We start from the raw sequence: 16,076 nt of genomic DNA, 5'->3' as shown, positions 1-16,076 counted from the left end.
AAAAAAAAAAAAAAAAAAAAAAAATTTGTTACCCTTGGATTTCTGAAATCCTGGAGTTTGGGGTGTTAATATTGATTAAATATGATACAGCAAGGCTACAGAAGGAATGGAAAGTCGTTTATCATTAATTCCTATATACTCCTAGGGGTGGATATTTCTTACCTTTTAATACTGTGATTACACCTGCATGATCTAATATGGTAACCCCTAGTTACATGTGGCTGTTTAAATGTAATTTTAAATTAAATACAATTAAAAGTGTAACGCTTTACTCACATTAGCCACCTTTTAAGTCCTAGTGGTACCATATTAGACAGCACAGGTATAGACCATCCCCATCATCACACAAAGTGCATGTGACTGTCCTGTTCTAGACACCCGAGGAATCTGACTTTTATTTCTCTTTCTAGGAAGAGAGACATCATGCAGAATATTGTACAGATTTTGGAATCGGTACAGTTGAAGTGGGAACTGTTTCAGAGCTGGACAGACTTTTCAAGGCTCCATCTTTCTAATAAACTGGCCATTTTTGGAATTGGTTACAACACCCGTTGGAAAGAGGATATTCGGTACCATTATGCGGAAATCAGCTCCCAGGTGCCTCTTGGCAAGCGACTTCGGGAGTACTTCAACTCTGAGAAGCCTGAAGGGCGGATCATTATGACCCGAGTGCAGAAAATGAACTGGAAAAATGTTTACTACAAATTTTTAGAGATCACTATTAGCGAAGCTAGGTGCTTGGAGCTACACATGGAAATTGACTGGATACCCATTGCCCACTCCAAACCAACCGGTGGGAATGTTGTTCAGTATTTATTGCCTGGAGGCATTCCTAAAAGCCCTGGCCTTTATGCCATTGGCTATGAAGAATGTATTGAGAGACCCCTGTCACCCCATGTGGAGCAACATTCTCTGGATGCGGGAAAAGAGGGCCGGGTTGACCTGGAAACCCTTTCAGCACAGGCCTCGTTACAGGTGGAAATAGAACCCACCCGAATTATCTATTGCTACCTCGGGATTGCTGAGGTCAGGACTCTGCAGCAATGCTTATTTTTACATTTCCAAGCAAATACCAAAACCTTCAGCAAAGATTGGGTTGGTATTAACGGGTTTTTGTCCCAGAACTGTATTGTGGATCCCGGAGTTTCCCCCAAATCCATCTACATCAAATTTGTAGAAGTAGAGAGGGATTTTCTTTCCGCTGGCTCTTTAGTTGAGTGCCTGGAAAAAGCCATTGGATACCCTTTAAAGTTTAACAACTGAATGTCATCCTTCATAAGGATTCTGGCTTTTACCTCCTCCTCCTCTACTGTTCCCCGTCACCCAGACTGTTCCTCATCCAGATGCTGCCATCAGACTCTTCATGGAAATTCTTTCCACGACTGGGGCCAGTACAACTTTTAAGGCATCGTAGCAGACTTTGGGCAGAACAAACAGACCCCACCTGCACATGCTCACTTTGAGCGAGCAAGAAATATAGCGAACTTGCCTGGTGGGCCAGCTATTTCTTTTTTAAAGACAAAAAACCAATTTTTAAATGAATTTTAAAGCCCTAATATAAACAAATTGTAGGTACATTCCATATTGGACAAAACTTATACTTTGAGTTTCATATGAAATTGAAAATTGTATTTTTTTCACAATGTTTCATTTTTACACATCTCTATGTCTCTCTATAAGTAATATTTACAACCCTGAATAAATAAGCAATAGATAATGGCAAGTTAAATCCCGAGTCGCGGTAAATAAGACTGTTTTTCAATATCTCCCTTAGCTACTATTGTATATAATTTAGAGTTTCATTTTTTTTCACCAACCAAGTGTTTTGCTATTTCCAATCAGTGTTGCCTGCAAAGACCTTCGTTTCTGTGATGTACCAACTTTACGGTTGTGTTGCCGTTTCAACTTTTTTTAAAAGAAAAAATTAAAGTAATTCCTGGCCTCTTGGCGTACTAGTTGAGCTTTTTGTAGCAGAGTGTGGCCACACTAGCAGTGGGAACTGTGCCCTGACTTTCCTGCTGAGACTGAACAGAACAGAGCAGGAGAGCTTCACTGTCTCGCACTCTCTACACCCCATTGACCAATGCCATAATTTCTTGTCAAAGCACCAAAGGTCATTAGGCATCTCACTTTGTATTTCTTTTTAAAAAATGACAAGGATAATCCTTCTGACCCTAAGTGCATGAGTTTGTAAGAGACTCATTCCTAATCTTTTACACTTAGTGTTCAGGAGCCAGTCTCTCAAGGAGCACAAGTAGAAAACTGATGTCATCTTGGCTATCTCTAAAAAAGGAAAATGAGGATCCAATATAAACATCCAAAAAATGTCTTTTAAACGTGATCCGTAGGAGAGAAAATTGGAACATATCAGTACATTAGGAAGGTAACTATCGTGTTTGGATCTTTCAGAGATTTCTTGTGGGTCAACCATCACTCTAGTTAGAGTTAGTACTCTTGGCTAAGAATAGCTCATTAATAGAGTAGCCAAGGTTAGTACTTTTGGCTAAGAATAGCTCACTAATAGAGTAGTCAAGGATCACTTGCCTTGTGGCAGGAGCTGGTTAGATTGACTGTCTTTAATGATTCCCCTGCATCTCTCAGGTACCTAAATGGGCTGCCAATCCAGGTAAGAGCTATCCTTCTCCCCATTTTTCTATACTACTGGAGATAAATTTGCATGTGGACAAAAAAATTGTTCTTTTCCTGCAACCTGAATGGTCTCAAATCAGTGATTTTTCTCATTCTAAACCTCTTGGTTAATGCATATTTATTTTTCTAATGTCTGGAGATCTTATAATAACAATAGGAGGACTTTTATTTATGTTATTTGAGTCTGGGTTTGTGGAGTTGGCTGTTTTTTGATGTGCCTGCTAAAAATGGGTGCTGGTTCAGAGAGAGTATAAATACCCTGAGAGTGTCTGAATGCAGCACCTGTTATGTAGGCAGGGCCCTCAGGAAATCCTCATGAGTTTTCTCTTCTTTGGAACTTGGAGTTATAGTCCTCAAGGCTGAGGCACCATTGACCATCATGTAGCAATAGTCTCAGAGTATTCAGTGCCAAGTGCTGTAGAAAAAGAATTATTAATTAGAATACTACACAAAATTCCCCAGAGCTTGCCAATGACCAATCCCAAAACTAAGATTATGCTTCATGCATTTTTTTCTGCATCCCATTTTCCATTGATGTTAGTTGCTTAGCTAAAGCAGAACATTTAGGAAAAATTTAATGAGGATGTTTTAGACCCAGAATGGGGCATTGCTGGAGCACTATGAGTGGCATGGAGAAGACGCCAAAGACTAAATCTAGTATGTTTTCACCATTTGGCTTGGGATGGGTGAGGATGAGGGGGGAAGAGGACACAACCCAGCCTTGGGAGTTGGTAGCTTGCAAAGAAAGCAGCTTATGAATCCTGAATATTCAGTCTCTTTAGCTAGAACAGTCTAGAAAAGAGAAAGTAGGTTGTCAGATAACTATGAGCATTGCTGAAAACAAGAAAAGGACTATTTAGTCCTTAATGAAGCCTTAAAGACAGAGAGACTCTATTCAGATGTAAGAATCAGTATTAGGAAATACTTTGGAGATATGAAATGAGGTGTGATTGGAAGAAACGCTAATGCTATTCAAGCGCCCAACGTATGAAATCATATGGACTTAGCTCTTGCACACATGTTTATATAAGCAGTTCCCGAGTCACACACACATTATCTGTGCCAACATTGGGTTTTACCCCAAGGAGGAGAGCAGTGTCCATTCTAAAATGCATCCTGGTGAACATGGAGAGTAATGGAGCCGCCCTGCTGACTCCTGCTATGACTTGACTGCCTTAGGGTCAGAAGAAAGAAGTAATTGGAAAATGAGGCAAGATACAGTGAGGGAAATTCTTGGGAGGTGAAAAAGTCTTGACGAGACCTTATCTGTCACTGCCTACAGATCCTGGATAGTAGCTTCACTTCGCATGTGGCACGTTATTCAGAATCTGAATTCTGAAGGAAACGTTAGCTGCAGGGAATGAGAGCACAGCGTGTGTGATTAGATGCTTTGGTGTCCTGGGTTAGAACCAAAAGACTTTGTCCTGTACCTCTCTCGGAAGGATTTTCTTATTTGGGAGACTTAACTCTGGGCTGGAAACAAAGGAGGGGTGCTTACAAGAGGTGGTTTGCAACTTCCAGTAAAGCCAAGAAAAATTTGAGTGTGATAGAATAGGGAAACCAGCCCCCACCCCCTCCACTCAGTCTACTTGGCTGTTCTAAGCTTATAGTTTGCATAAGAGTATGGGACTGGCAGGTACCTATTCCTCTTGCCTTTGCTGCCACGGCTTGGCAAGTATTAGATTCCAGGGTTTGCATGAGCAAGCTAGTGTTTGCATAGGCATTCTCAAAGCCACTGCATGACAGGTATTTGAAGAGAAGCCAGACAAGTCACACTGGGAAGAGGCAGCCGAGAGGGCCTATGGGGCGCTGTGTGGAGAAAGACCTTGTGCAGTGTAGGCACAAGGACCATACTCGGTGTTCAAACAGCAGACAACTGTGTGGAGTAGATGGAATACAGCAGGCCTGGCTGCTCTGCTCCTCAGACAACTCTGCTTCTAGAACAGGCAGCGCCAGGAATTCGTTAGGCTTTCTGCCCTTGGTGTCCTTTGCTCAGTGGTTGAGCTGTGCTCAGACGTTTGAAGCAGCGTCCCCCCTCCTTTTTTTTTGGCTATTGGATGAGAATCAAGAACAGGTGCGTCTCCTGTAAGGGAGTCGCGGCCGCCAGAGGGCGCAGAGGTGCCCTTTGATAAGTGGCGGGGGGAGGAGGCGGTTAAATTAAATTCCCAGCGAACAAGATCTACTCCAGGGAATTAAAGGATCAGAGCGAGCCTGAGCCTTCATTGCAGCGATGGGAGGCATTACAGATTTGGGGAATAAAGAGGAAACGGAGGACTCTGTCCTGTCTCTTCCCACAGCCGCCCTCGGTCAGCATAAGGCCTGTGAGCTGCTCATTTGGGGATGGCGGAAGAGGAGCTAGGAACCTAACTAGTATTGCCTCAGTTTCCTGCTCAGCTCCTACCTTGCGCCATTTTCCCCTGCTTGGGGTGTGAGGCTCAAGACTAGGGTAATCACCCAGCGTGGATTTTAGGGGTCTGCAAGAACTCACCGAGGAGCCCTCTCTTACCCGCTCACGGGTAAAGACGGACCCGCAGGTGCTGGCGCGTCCCGGTGCAGCCCAGGGCCCTTCAAAGTTCCCCCTCGTGCGAGATGGGTGGTGGCGGGCGTGGCTGTAACCCTTCCTGACTCCGGAGGGGTGGCGGAGGCCGGCCCTGGCGCTGGAAAAGCAGTTGATCCCGGCAGCAGAACGGGTCCTGCAGGGCGGATGCTCCGGCCTCTTCCTGCCACTGCGCCCCGCACACTGCGGAGTCCCGGGGACCCAGGGGGAACGCTACTCTCTCCTCCTCCGGGAAGGCCGCTCAGGTTAGGACGAGGACGCGCCACCTCCACTCTTGGTGCCAGTGATTTGAGCCAGACCCCTAACGCATTGGCGGTGTCAGGGGTACCCGGGTGGCTTCTAGGTTTGGGATAGTCTCCAAACTTTCCACTCCTTTCTTAGTCACCTTTTCTATCCAACCCCGCCGGAGGGGGTGGGTATGGCGCAGAATGATAGTTCAAGACTCCCCTCTTGCTCCTTGAGCTCCGGGCCTGCTTGTGGGGACATAACGACTTACCAACCCCACCCTGAGTCCTGACCGGGTAAAGGCCGTGGGATCCGGCTTTTGGAGAGCTAGGAGCGCCCCCTCTCCGCAGAGTCACCCGCGCGCCCCGCCCGGGAGGACGGCGACCTCTCCGCCCCCTCGAATGCCCCGCCCCCCTGTCGCCGTCGGTCCCCACCCCAGCACAGGCACACAGGAGCACAGACTTGGGCTGGGGCCGCCCTTGGTGTCAGTGGCCGGGTTCCCGCACCCGCTCCGGCCCGTTGCGCAGCGGTGGCACCTGTCAGTCGGTGTGTCCCTGAGCTGGGCCTCCGGACTCCATCGGGGCCAGGGAGGGCCATGATTTCACTGCCCAGGCCCCCAGCGACCGACGTGCTGCGCCTTTTGTTTCTGGGGCTGAGTACCCTCGGTGAGTACAGGAGGGGGCCTGGAACGCGGGATGGGGCGAATCAGACCCTGAGGGAGGCTTTTTCGCACTGATGAGGAACCGGTGCGATAAGACTTCCGCCTCCATCTCTTGCCCTCCCTTAACCACCCACCCCCAGCCCACCCCACCCTGGGGCATCAGTGACCCGTGCTGACTTTTCTCCCTGCTCTGGCAGGGATAGCTCCCAGTTTGGGTGCTGTGTTTGTGTGTGGGAGGGAAGTAAGGGAATTGCCTGGAAGATCTGGAGACCTCTGGGGTGAGTTATCAGAGCCATTCCTCAGCCCCCCCCCACCTCCCACCTAGCAGAGCCAGATGAGCTGAGCCGCTAGATGAAGATGAGACACTGGCTAAAGAGCTTAAGGACCTAACCCCAGCCCCCCTCTAGTCCCTCCACCCCACACACAAGCTGATGAGAAACATCTCCCAAGGGAGTCCCTGGTCCTCAGGTCTGACAAAGGCACTTCATGTCAATTCCCTGGCCCAGATCCTCCCTCTTGCCCCCTCTTCCTGCTTCCTGCCTTGGGAATGAAGGGAGGTGTCCCAAAAGGATGACCGTGAGGTCATTTGGGACACAGGAAATGGGGGAGGGATACAAATGCGCAGAGTAGAATTGTGATACCCCCTCCCCCAGGTCCACCAACCCATCTGTTCCCAAAACTAAAGGGACAAGAGAAATAGGGAAGCAGGTCCCAAGGGTCAGAGAGGAAGGTCTTTGGAGCAAGTGGTTGGGACGTATCGAAGGCCTGCGGGGGCCCTGGCTTCAGTAGGAGCTGGTGGTTCAGGGCTCCCTGTGGGGGAGAAAAGGACCAAGTAGGAGCTAAGCCCATTATAAGCTATTTCACTTGCTGCCTCCCAGGCTGTATTGCCTTTCCTCTGTCAAGGATCTGGAATGGGGGTTAATGTCCATATCTGCTTTAACTGTCTCTCAGGTTGGAGGATGCCAGTGCAAGTAAGGCCTGGAAAGATGCAGAGTGAAATTCAGTTACAATGATGGGGACTGAAATGGGGATCCTAGGTCCTGCCTGTACCCTCTTTGGCCTGGTCTGTACCCCAAGGGTGTTGGGGCATGAAAGATTAGGGTTCCCATGAAAGGGACCATTCCAGACAAAGTGAGTCTCAAGAGCAGCTCCCATCCCCAGCCACATCAAAGCAGCTTCCAAGCCCCTCTAGACTTGGTGGGTTGATCCAGGATCCCTCAACTTCTCAGCCTGGCTCTCCCAACTTCAACCTCAGCTCTTCTTTTTCTTTGGGGTTCCACCTCAACTCTCCTAGCCCCCTCCTGCGGGGGAAAGGGGCAGGTGAACAGCAAGGGAGGAAAACCCAAGTTTGCTGCCTGGGCATCCTGGGTATCACCTGGAGCTTATCTGCATCTTCTCCTTTTTCTATCCCAGTTCTGAGCCTCAGTTTGTCATACTGAAGGCCCCCGACTCAAAAGTTTTTCGGGGTTCACCGAGACAGTTCCCCTCTCCTGCCGGCCATTCGAGGGTTAAATGGCGCTCAGGACCGAGGCACACCGGGCAGGCTCCCGGCTCAGCTACACTGGGCTCTCAGTGAGGCCCTCCTGCCCTGTGCGCTCATCAGCGGCTCAATGCTGCTGCCCCTGGGGCGTGAGAAGCCCGCGGGGGGAGTTTCTCAGAGAAAGAGGGAGACTAAAAATAGTAGCCCTGGGGAGCGGGCCCATTTCGCTCTCCTTAGGCCCTCGCCTGCTCCCTCACTCTGGTCTCCTAGTGGGCCGTGAGCTGGAAGGGTCCCTTTCTTGGGCCTCCCCTTTGTCCTTCACTCAGACCCAACCAACCTCCTTTTCTCTCCCAGAGGCCCCCTGGACCCTGGGAGCAGACAGGGTTGACCAGTCGTGGGGGCTTTGGCTCCAGCAGGCACCCGGGACGGAGGACCCTTTGCTGCTCCTAGTTTTTGACCGAGGGCTAAGCCAGGGAGTACTTGCTCAGACCCTAGGGTATCCATCACTATCTATTGTAACCCTCCTCTGCCTTTTGCAACGTGCAGTTATGAATGGGGGGGGGGGTCCCTCGGAGAACGCATGCCAAGGAAGCTCGTCCCCCAGCCCCCACCCCGGAGGCTCAGGCGGTTTCCTGGCGGGAACCGTTTCTGGATGCTCCGTGTGTGCTGCGGAAACCATCGGAGAGAGCCGCACCGTCCGCAGGCTCCTGGCCTGCCCTGCCTCGGCCCAGTGGCCCCCGGGCCTGGGTCCCCAAGGGGCGTCGAGTTCCTTGAGACTGGAGTTGTTTTCGCCCATAACGCCTCCGGTCTGGCGGCCCCCCCTTCATTGTGCTCGGCCTTATCACTGAGTCCAAGTTTCCTGCCCAGCCCGTCGGAACCCTCCAGGAAATGGGAAGGGGGGTGCTGCCAAGGCCGAGGAATAGGGATGGGGGCTCTATAAAGAAGCGCCGCGGGAAGCGGTGGGGGGGGCATCCTGACCAGATCGGCTCCCGGCGCTTAGAGGCCTCCAGGCTGGAGCTACCAAGGCCAAGGCGGAGAGCCGGAGCTGTCCGCGGCCTCTGCCCACGAGTTGCAACCTGCTTGCCACGCGATGGTGCTTCTCCCGTGCTGTGGCGCAGAATATCGAGGCCCAGGAAGAGCAGGGCTCAGGAACAGGGCCTCAGGCCTGGTCGGGCATAAGCCCAAGATAGTCCCCAAAGGAGTTAGCACTCGGCTGCTCCGTTGCCTCTCTGAAGGTCAAAACACGAGTCTTCCTGGACGCCACAGGGTAAATGATAGCCCCCTCCTTGAAACGATCACCAGTCCACCTCCTGGGCTCCCGACACGCGTAGGGAAGCTTTGCACATGTCAGGAGATCATCGTTCGCCCGGCCTTTAATTCCTTGCGATCAGAGAGGATTCAGCCAGGTCGCCCGCACCTCAGAAGGCTTCAGGCGAGCTTTGTGGGTCTTCACACCCCGCTTTCCTGGGGAAGCCTAGCGCGATCGGACTGGGCAGGAGGCTGGGGACCACCGCAGCCACCGGGCCGGGCTTGGGTCTGGGCCACTCCACTCTCTGCTCTGGACAGTTCAGAAGGAGCCGCGGGGTTGATCCTTAACCCGGCGACCTCCCAACCGCCTCCGCCTATCGGGTTGAGAACTGGGGAGTGAGGAACCCTTGCTGTCCCGACCAGCGTCGCTGCTCTCCCTCAGCTCTCGCCCTCGGAAACTGGGGGAACAAATGGGCTACGAGGGGTGTAGAACAAAGGTAGTAGATATGTCCTTCCCCTCCTAGCCGGAGATCTGCCTCCTCTTCTTGGGGCATATCAAATGCAAATAAATGGGGCCCTATCCGTGCTACAAACCCAGGAGCTGGGGGCGTGGGGGGGGGATGGAGAGAAGAAAGTCCAATGACATTGAAAGCAAGACACTGGGTTGGCGGGCGCTGGGCGCTGCTCCAGACCTCGCCGAGGCGCATCTTTCCGGTTCGCTCGAGCCGCGTGGGGCAGAGTCGCGGGACAGAGCCAGGAGCCAGCCCTCGGCGCTCAGAGCGGCCTCCTTGCTCTCGTCTCCAGCGTCCCCCTCGCGGGCCCAGCTGGAGATGCACGCGCCGGCCGGCCTCTCCAAGTTGCAGGCGGTGGAAGGAGCAGAGGTGGTGCTCCCGGCGTGGTACACCCTGCACGGGGAGGTGTCTTCGGCCCAGCCCAGGGAGGTGCTCGTCGTGATTTGGTCCCTGAAGCAGGAAGGGAAGGAACCTGTCCAGGTGAGGGAGGAAAACATCGCAGCCTGTGGCAAATTGCACCCAGCAGGAGGCGTAGGTAGGCGGGAGGGGTGACCAGGGAATGGGGCTCAGGAAGGAGTGTCTGGGATAAGCAAGAATTCTCACCGGTTCAGTTTTTTTTTTTTTTTTAATTGGACGCTTCCCGCATAGAATTCTCTTTTGCCAACTTTCCCTAGAAATGCAACAGGCATTTTACACGGTTGGGGGGGGGGGTTAGGGTGGGTGGGGGCAAAGTTAAGGAAAGAGGACAGGCTTAGGACAAGTAACACAACTTTTAAAAGCCATGTTCTTGTTTTCTTATGCTCTACTTTGGACCCTGTCAAGTCACGGGCCATTTCTCTTCCCAAATGACTGTCACCTGTCCCCCCACCCCTTTATACCACCTTCCATAATCTCCCCTACTTTTCCTTCCCACCATGCCTACTCAAAGGACAATTTACCAAGAAGCCAAGAGAGTAATTTTCAGAACTCTTTTGTATGGGTTCCTTCCAAGGTCCTGGAAAATGTGTTCAAGCATTTCAATTTTTTTTCTTAAGATATTTTTATCTTCTTTTTCTTGTAATCCTAGCACTCTGGGAGGCTGAGGTGGAAAGATCACTTGAGCTCAGGAGTTTGAGACCAGCCTGAGCAAAAGTGAGACTCAGGCTAACAAAAATATTAAAAATTAGCCAGGTGTGGTGGCCCGCACCTGTGGTCTCAACTACTCTGGAGGATGAGGCCAGGAGGATTGCTTGAGCCCAAGAGCCTGAGGTTCCAGTGAGCTGTAATGTTGCCACCACACTCTACCCCGGGCAACAGAGGGAGATTCTGTATACATACATACAGAGGATATTTGTATCTTCTTCTTCTTTTTTTTTTTTTTTTTTTTTTTTTTTTGAGACAAAGCCTCAAGCTGTCCCCCTGGGTAGAGTGCTGTGGCATCATAGCTCACAGCAACCTCCAACTCCTGGGCTCAAGCGAGTCTCCTGCCTCAGCCTCCCCAAGTACCTGGGACCACAGGTGCCCACCTCACAACACCTGGCTATTTTTTGGTTGCAGCCGGCATTGTTGTTTTGGTGGGCCGGGGCTGGATTCAAACCCACCACCTTAGGTGTATGTAGCTGGTTCCTTAGCCACTTGAGCCACAGGCACCAAGCCTGTATCTTCTTCTTGAAGAGGCCCCCATTTTATAAATTTTAGGCCCTACAAAATCCATATCTACCCGTGCAATCTAAGTTTCTTTCATCCATACGCCTTCCCTTATTATGCCACATTTCTAAACACTCCAAGTGAGAGATGAAGAAATAATGCCTAAGGGATTTAGAATTGAACTGCTCTGGTGAAGAGGACCCAGGGACAGGAAGAGGACCCTGGGACAGGACCTAGGGAGAAAGGGGTAGATGGGAGCTGGTGCAGATTAGAAGGATGGGCACAGGTGGGAGGCATCTGAAGCATGCCAGTTTAGGGGAGGCTAGTGGCTGGGCCTTTGGACATGATGCACATGTGTAAATAATAACAGGGTGGTGTTATGCCCACACCAGGTGTTGGCCTACGTCAATGGGGTCACGTCAAACACAACTGGAGCATCCTTGGTCTACCCCATGCCTTCCCGAAATGTGTCCCTGCGCCTGCAGGGCCTCCGGGAGAAAGACTCTGGCACCTATATCTGTTCTGTGAATGTGCAAGGCAGCCAAGACATAAGTAAAAGCCATGGCATCAAAACTTTAGAACTCAATGTGCTGGGTAAGTGAGAAGCATGCACTGCCAGGCCCCTCCCAGCCCACACTCAGAGGTGTGAGGCTGAGTGGAGGGTTTGGCCAGGGGCAAACAGAGTGACACAGCATATGGCAGGCTGTGGAGCGGGAGGGTCTGTGGGCCCCTTGGGTGTGGGTTTTCATGTTTCTCCCTTTGCTCAGTTCCTCCAGCTCCTCCATCCTGCCGTCTCCTGGGTGTACCCCGTGTGGGGACCAACGTGACCCTGAATTGCCAGTCCCCGAGGAGTAAGCCTGCTGCCCAATACCAGTGGGAGCGGCCGCCCCCAGCCCCCCAGGTTTTCTTTGCACCACTTTTAGGTGAGGGCACGTCTGGAAACAGCTGGACTGTGGCTGGGAAGGGGAAAGATGAGAGATACTAGAGAAGCTGGGGTGGAAAGAGGAAGCAATGTGGAAAAGTACTGGGGAGGACAGAGAAAATGGCCTACCGGGTGTTAGGTACGTCCAAGTGCTGTGTACTGTGACCAAAGAGGCTCTGGAGCTACAGTGTCTCTGTTCAAATTCCAGCCCTTCCATTCACTAGCTCTGTGACCCTGAGCTTCCCTTCCTGCATTTGTAAAATAGGGATTTTACCCACACCTGTTTGAACCCACCAATGCAATTTGAACACACCAGTTATAAAAAATATTTTAGGTACAATTGAAACATCTTTAATATGGAGTATTAGATGATTTTAGATAACTATCATTAATTTCTTAGGTGTGGCAATGGTATTGTGGTTATGTGGGATGATGTCCTTATTTTTTGGAGATTTATGTTGGAGTATTTACCTTAAATTGTCTCAGTAAAAGAGTGAAATCAAATAAATATGGCACCTGTGGCTCAGTGGGTAGGGTGCTGGCCCCATATACCAAGGGTGGCAGGTTAGAATCCGGCCCCAGCCAAACTATAACAAAAATATAGCCAGGTGTTGTGGCAGGTGCCTGTAGTCCCAGCTACTCGGGAGGCTGAGGCAAGAGAATCACCTAAGCCCAGGAGTTGGAGGTTGCTGTGAGCTGTGACTCCAAAGCACTCTACAGAGGGCGATACAGTGAAACTCTGTCTCAAAACAAAACAAAACAAAACACTAAAGCAAATAAATATGGCAAAATGTTAGCACTCTACCCAGGGTGACACCTTGAGGCTCTGTCTCAAAAAAAAAAAAAAAAATGTTAGCAACTGTTGGACCTAAGTAGTAGGAATAGAGATTTTCATTTTGCCTTTTTTCTACTTTTCATTTCTTCTACCTTAATTTTCCAAAGACGCTTTTTTTCTTTTTCAGAATAGTGCTTATTTACTCACAGGTTCTTTGTGACATTTTTGTAAGGTAGTACATGGAAAGAACTTGGAGCGGTCTTCAGTGTGGAATTGGCAGCCAATAAATGTTAACTCTTATAATGAATAGTCCATACAACCCTTTCAATGCCAGCAGGTAGATTATATTGTCCCCATTACACAGATGAAGAGATGCAGACCCAGGGGTATCAAATAATTTTCTTTTGGGGGGGGTTATTTTATTTCCTTGCTTATTTTTTACTTCTTTGCTTTTGTTGTTGTTGTGCAGAGTGCAGTGGTGTCATAGCTCACTGCAACCTCAGACTCAGGCTGTGGGCATCCCCCTGCCTCAGCCTCTGGGACTACAGGCACTCACCACGGTGCCCGGCTGGGTTTTTCAGTTTTTCAATTTTTTCCATGACTTAGGGTCTCTCTCTTGTTCAGGCAAGTCTCCAACTCCTGAGCTCAAGCAATTCTTCCTCCTCAGCCTCCCACAGTGCTGGGATTATAGGCATGAGCCAACGCACCTGGCTCAAATAATTTTCTTGGAGTCACACAGCCTGTTTTGGGACCCAGGCTTTTTAGTTCCTAGCCTAATGTTCTTTCTCTCTCACACTGCCCTTCATAAATACAATAAGCAAAAGCAGTATTTTGGTTTTCTGGTACATCATTCCCCTTTGGCCTCTTTTTTCAGATATGAGTTGGGTGCACTAAAGGGTGGAAATGGAGAGGGTGACTGAGCAGGGCCCAGCATGCTGGCTGTGGCACCTTTCCCCTTGATCATGGAATAGACAATCTGTGACTCTAGAGAATCAGAGGGGGCACATTCTAGAGGAGGGAAAGGGATTCTCCTCCCCTGGGCAGGAGGGTACCTGGACTGATGGCTAAATTGTGTCCACAGATGCCATCCGTGGGTCTTTAAGACTCACCAACCTTTCCACTTCCATGTCTGGAGTCTATATCTGCAAGGCTCACAATATGGTGGGCAGTGCCCAGTGCAATGTGACCCTGGAAGTGAGCACAGGTCAGTGAGGGGTAAGTGTGTTTAACGAGAATGGTCAGTGGTGGTGATGGTGGGGTGTAAGATGGGAGGAAGCCTGTCCACTAGGCCTCTCCTTGTAACAGGATAGGGAACTTGCTCTGCTCAAATGTTGGTACTAATGTTTGGTTGATGACTGGCCATTTTCTGCTTGACAGCAACCCCTCTTCTTTACAGGGAAAAAGAGAGGATGTGTACGATGGCCGTGGGATAATGGGATTGGAGAGGGGTGGGGAACAGCTGGGTGTCCCTCTCTAACACCAAACCTTTTCTAGGACCAAGGGCTGAGGTGGTAGCTGGAGCTGTTGTGGGCATCCTGATTGGATTGGGGCTGCTGGCTGGGCTGGTCCTCTTGTGCCAACGTCGGGGCAAGGCCCTGGAGGAGCTGGCCAATGATATCAAGTAAGTGTCCCTGGTCTCTGCTGCGTTGGGGGCTCTCCTGGCTCCCCTCTCATCTAATGGAAAGGTGAGCAGTAGCTGAAACATTTCTATGGGCAGATTTTAGGGGAGAGAGAGGGGAGGGCAGATGTATGGGGGGCGATGGGGAATAAGACAAAGCATGTAGGACTCTCCCGGTTCCCCCTCCCACTTCTGACCTCTTCTTACTTCTTTGATTACCAGGGAGGATGCCACTGCTCCCCCAACCCTGCCCTGGCCCAAGGGCTCAGACACAATCTCCAAGAACGGGACCCTTTCCTCTGTCACCTCAGCACGAGCCCTCCGGCATCCCCATCCCAGGCCTGGTGCATCGACCCCCACACCCAGTCTCTCCAGCCAGGCCTTGTCTTCACCAAGACTGCCCAGGACAGATGGGGCCCACTCCAAGCCAGTATCCCCCAACCCTGGTGGGGTTTCTTCCTCTGCCCTGAGCCGCATGGGTGCCGTGCCTGTGATGGTGCCTGCCCAGAGTCAGGCTGGGTCTCTGGTGTGATGGCCCAGCCACTTATTGACTGTACCATACTGTCTGGTGTCTCTCCTTCCCATAGGGGTCACCTCTAGCCCAGAGGCTCGAGTCTTGGGAGGGTAGCCATGCTCCGGGCCTCCAACACTTTGTCCCCTACCTTGCTTTACTGTGAGAAAGCAGAGTCTCAGTAAAACCCAAATATCTAGGAGGTAGAAGAAGAAATAGACCTGGGATTAGGAGGCACCTCTACTGATCCCCCACTCCTCCCTATGAAGCCAGCTGAATGCTGATGGGCTGCCCATCCAGGGCCCAGACAGAGACTTCAGCCACTGAATCCCCCAGGCCTCCTTGATCTGCACCCCGCCCCTATCTAACACCATCCTTTGCTCCCACTCTGGCTGCCTGCATTGATAGAACCTGTCCTGCTGGCTTGGTTAGGTTTTGTTGGGGTAGGGAATAAATAGGGAAGAGATTTTTTGAACTAACTTGAAATGTATGTTTTTGTTTTTATTTTGCCAATTTCAATAAAGATACACTGTGTTTGTATGGAAGAAGAGTCAAATCACTCTTTCAAAAGCAGAATTCCCAGAAATTGAGCTCAAGAATGATGCAAAGTGGACACTTAACCAGGCCGTGTAGCACTACTCCATAGCCTTGGAGCTCACTAGTTCTGGGTAGCTCTTCCAGTCTGTTATAGAGCTAAAGAGTCATCTGTTGTCCTGTGGAAAGGGGCAAAGGACCGGAGGCTGAGGAGACCCTAATAAAGCGTTCTGACCACTAATGGGGTGGGCTTGGTGTGCTTTCCACTGTGCACTTTCTGTGCTCAAGGTGTGAGTCTCCCACTTTCTCTTCCAGGGCAGGTGAGAAGAAGCTGACTTGTGCTGCCCTCTCCCAAATCATTGAATCCTTAAGGAGCACACCTGCTGGCTCCTCTGGACGTGATCCCCATTGTCATTAGCGAAAGCTGGGCATAGGGTGTGATGCAAGTCCATGTCTGAATTCTGCAAGGCTCTTTCCTATCAAGGCTGGGGTCTCCTCTAGATCTCAGTTTCTCTGCCCAGAAAATGGAGTGGCCCTGGGAATGGGGAGGAGGTTGTGGTTTCCATGGAGACTCCTACCTCAGCAAGTGGTGAGAAGAAAAGGGGCTTGCAAGGACAAGACTCTGTAAAGGGGCCAGAAGGGTGTGGGGTGGCCGGTGTGCTCACTGCCCGAGGCTCTGTGGTGGCAGTGTCCTTTGCCAGCTCTGGGGAGGGGGGCGGAATCAGAATGTCTCCCTCTTCTTCCAAAGTCAGACGTTC

The 16,076-nt window shown here is 50.7% G+C and overlaps 2 protein-coding genes across 3 annotated transcripts in view; both read left to right on the top strand.

The window, feature by feature from the left end:
* The window catches only part of MSANTD2 (Myb/SANT DNA binding domain containing 2), a 37,662-nt gene extending 35,720 nt beyond the window's left edge, over positions 1-1,942 (top strand). The window contains exon 4 of the mRNA XM_023517338.1: positions 411-1,942. Coding sequence (XP_023373106.1) covers positions 411-1,263 — 853 coding nt within the window. The 3' untranslated portion in view covers positions 1,264-1,942. The remainder of the gene's footprint in view (positions 1-410) is intronic.
* A 3,968-nt stretch (positions 1,943-5,910) lies between these two features.
* Positions 5,911-15,329, top strand: ESAM (endothelial cell adhesion molecule). Of its 2 annotated transcripts, XM_003796761.3 has the most exons (7): positions 5,911-6,096; positions 9,625-9,812; positions 11,351-11,552; positions 11,726-11,881; positions 13,737-13,859; positions 14,150-14,276; positions 14,496-15,329. In XM_003796761.3, the coding sequence occupies exons 1-7, from the start codon at positions 6,027-6,029 to the stop codon at positions 14,803-14,805; spliced, it is 1,176 nt and encodes a 391-aa protein (XP_003796809.1). In that variant the 5' UTR covers positions 5,911-6,026; the 3' UTR covers positions 14,806-15,329. The 2 variants fall into 2 exon arrangements, with proteins under 2 accessions (XP_003796809.1, XP_012665058.1); XM_012809604.2 differs by lacking the exon at positions 5,911-6,096 and having other exon boundaries at positions 8,642-9,812.
* Positions 15,330-16,076: the final 747 nt, after the last annotated feature.

This window comes from Otolemur garnettii, unplaced genomic scaffold (genome assembly GCF_000181295.1).
Source record: "Otolemur garnettii isolate 467f Iridium unplaced genomic scaffold, OtoGar3 scaffold00108, whole genome shotgun sequence".
Taxonomy (NCBI): domain Eukaryota; kingdom Metazoa; phylum Chordata; class Mammalia; order Primates; family Galagidae; genus Otolemur; species Otolemur garnettii.
Note: the sequence above shows the minus strand (reverse complement) of the source record. Positions and strands in the feature narration are given on the sequence as shown.

Bases quoted from the DNA above. Each gene is read 5' to 3' on its own strand.
- ESAM (XM_012809604.2), top strand. From the start codon at position 9,390: ATGGGGCCCTATCCGTGCTACAAACCCAGGAGCTGGGGGCGTGGGGGG. The intron at 11,553-11,725 runs GTAAGTGAGAAG...CCCTTTGCTCAG, and splicing joins TTTAGAACTCAATGTGCTGG to TTCCTCCAGCTCCTCCATCC. The intron at 14,277-14,495 runs GTAAGTGTCCCT...TTTGATTACCAG, and splicing joins GAGCTGGCCAATGATATCAA to GGAGGATGCCACTGCTCCCC.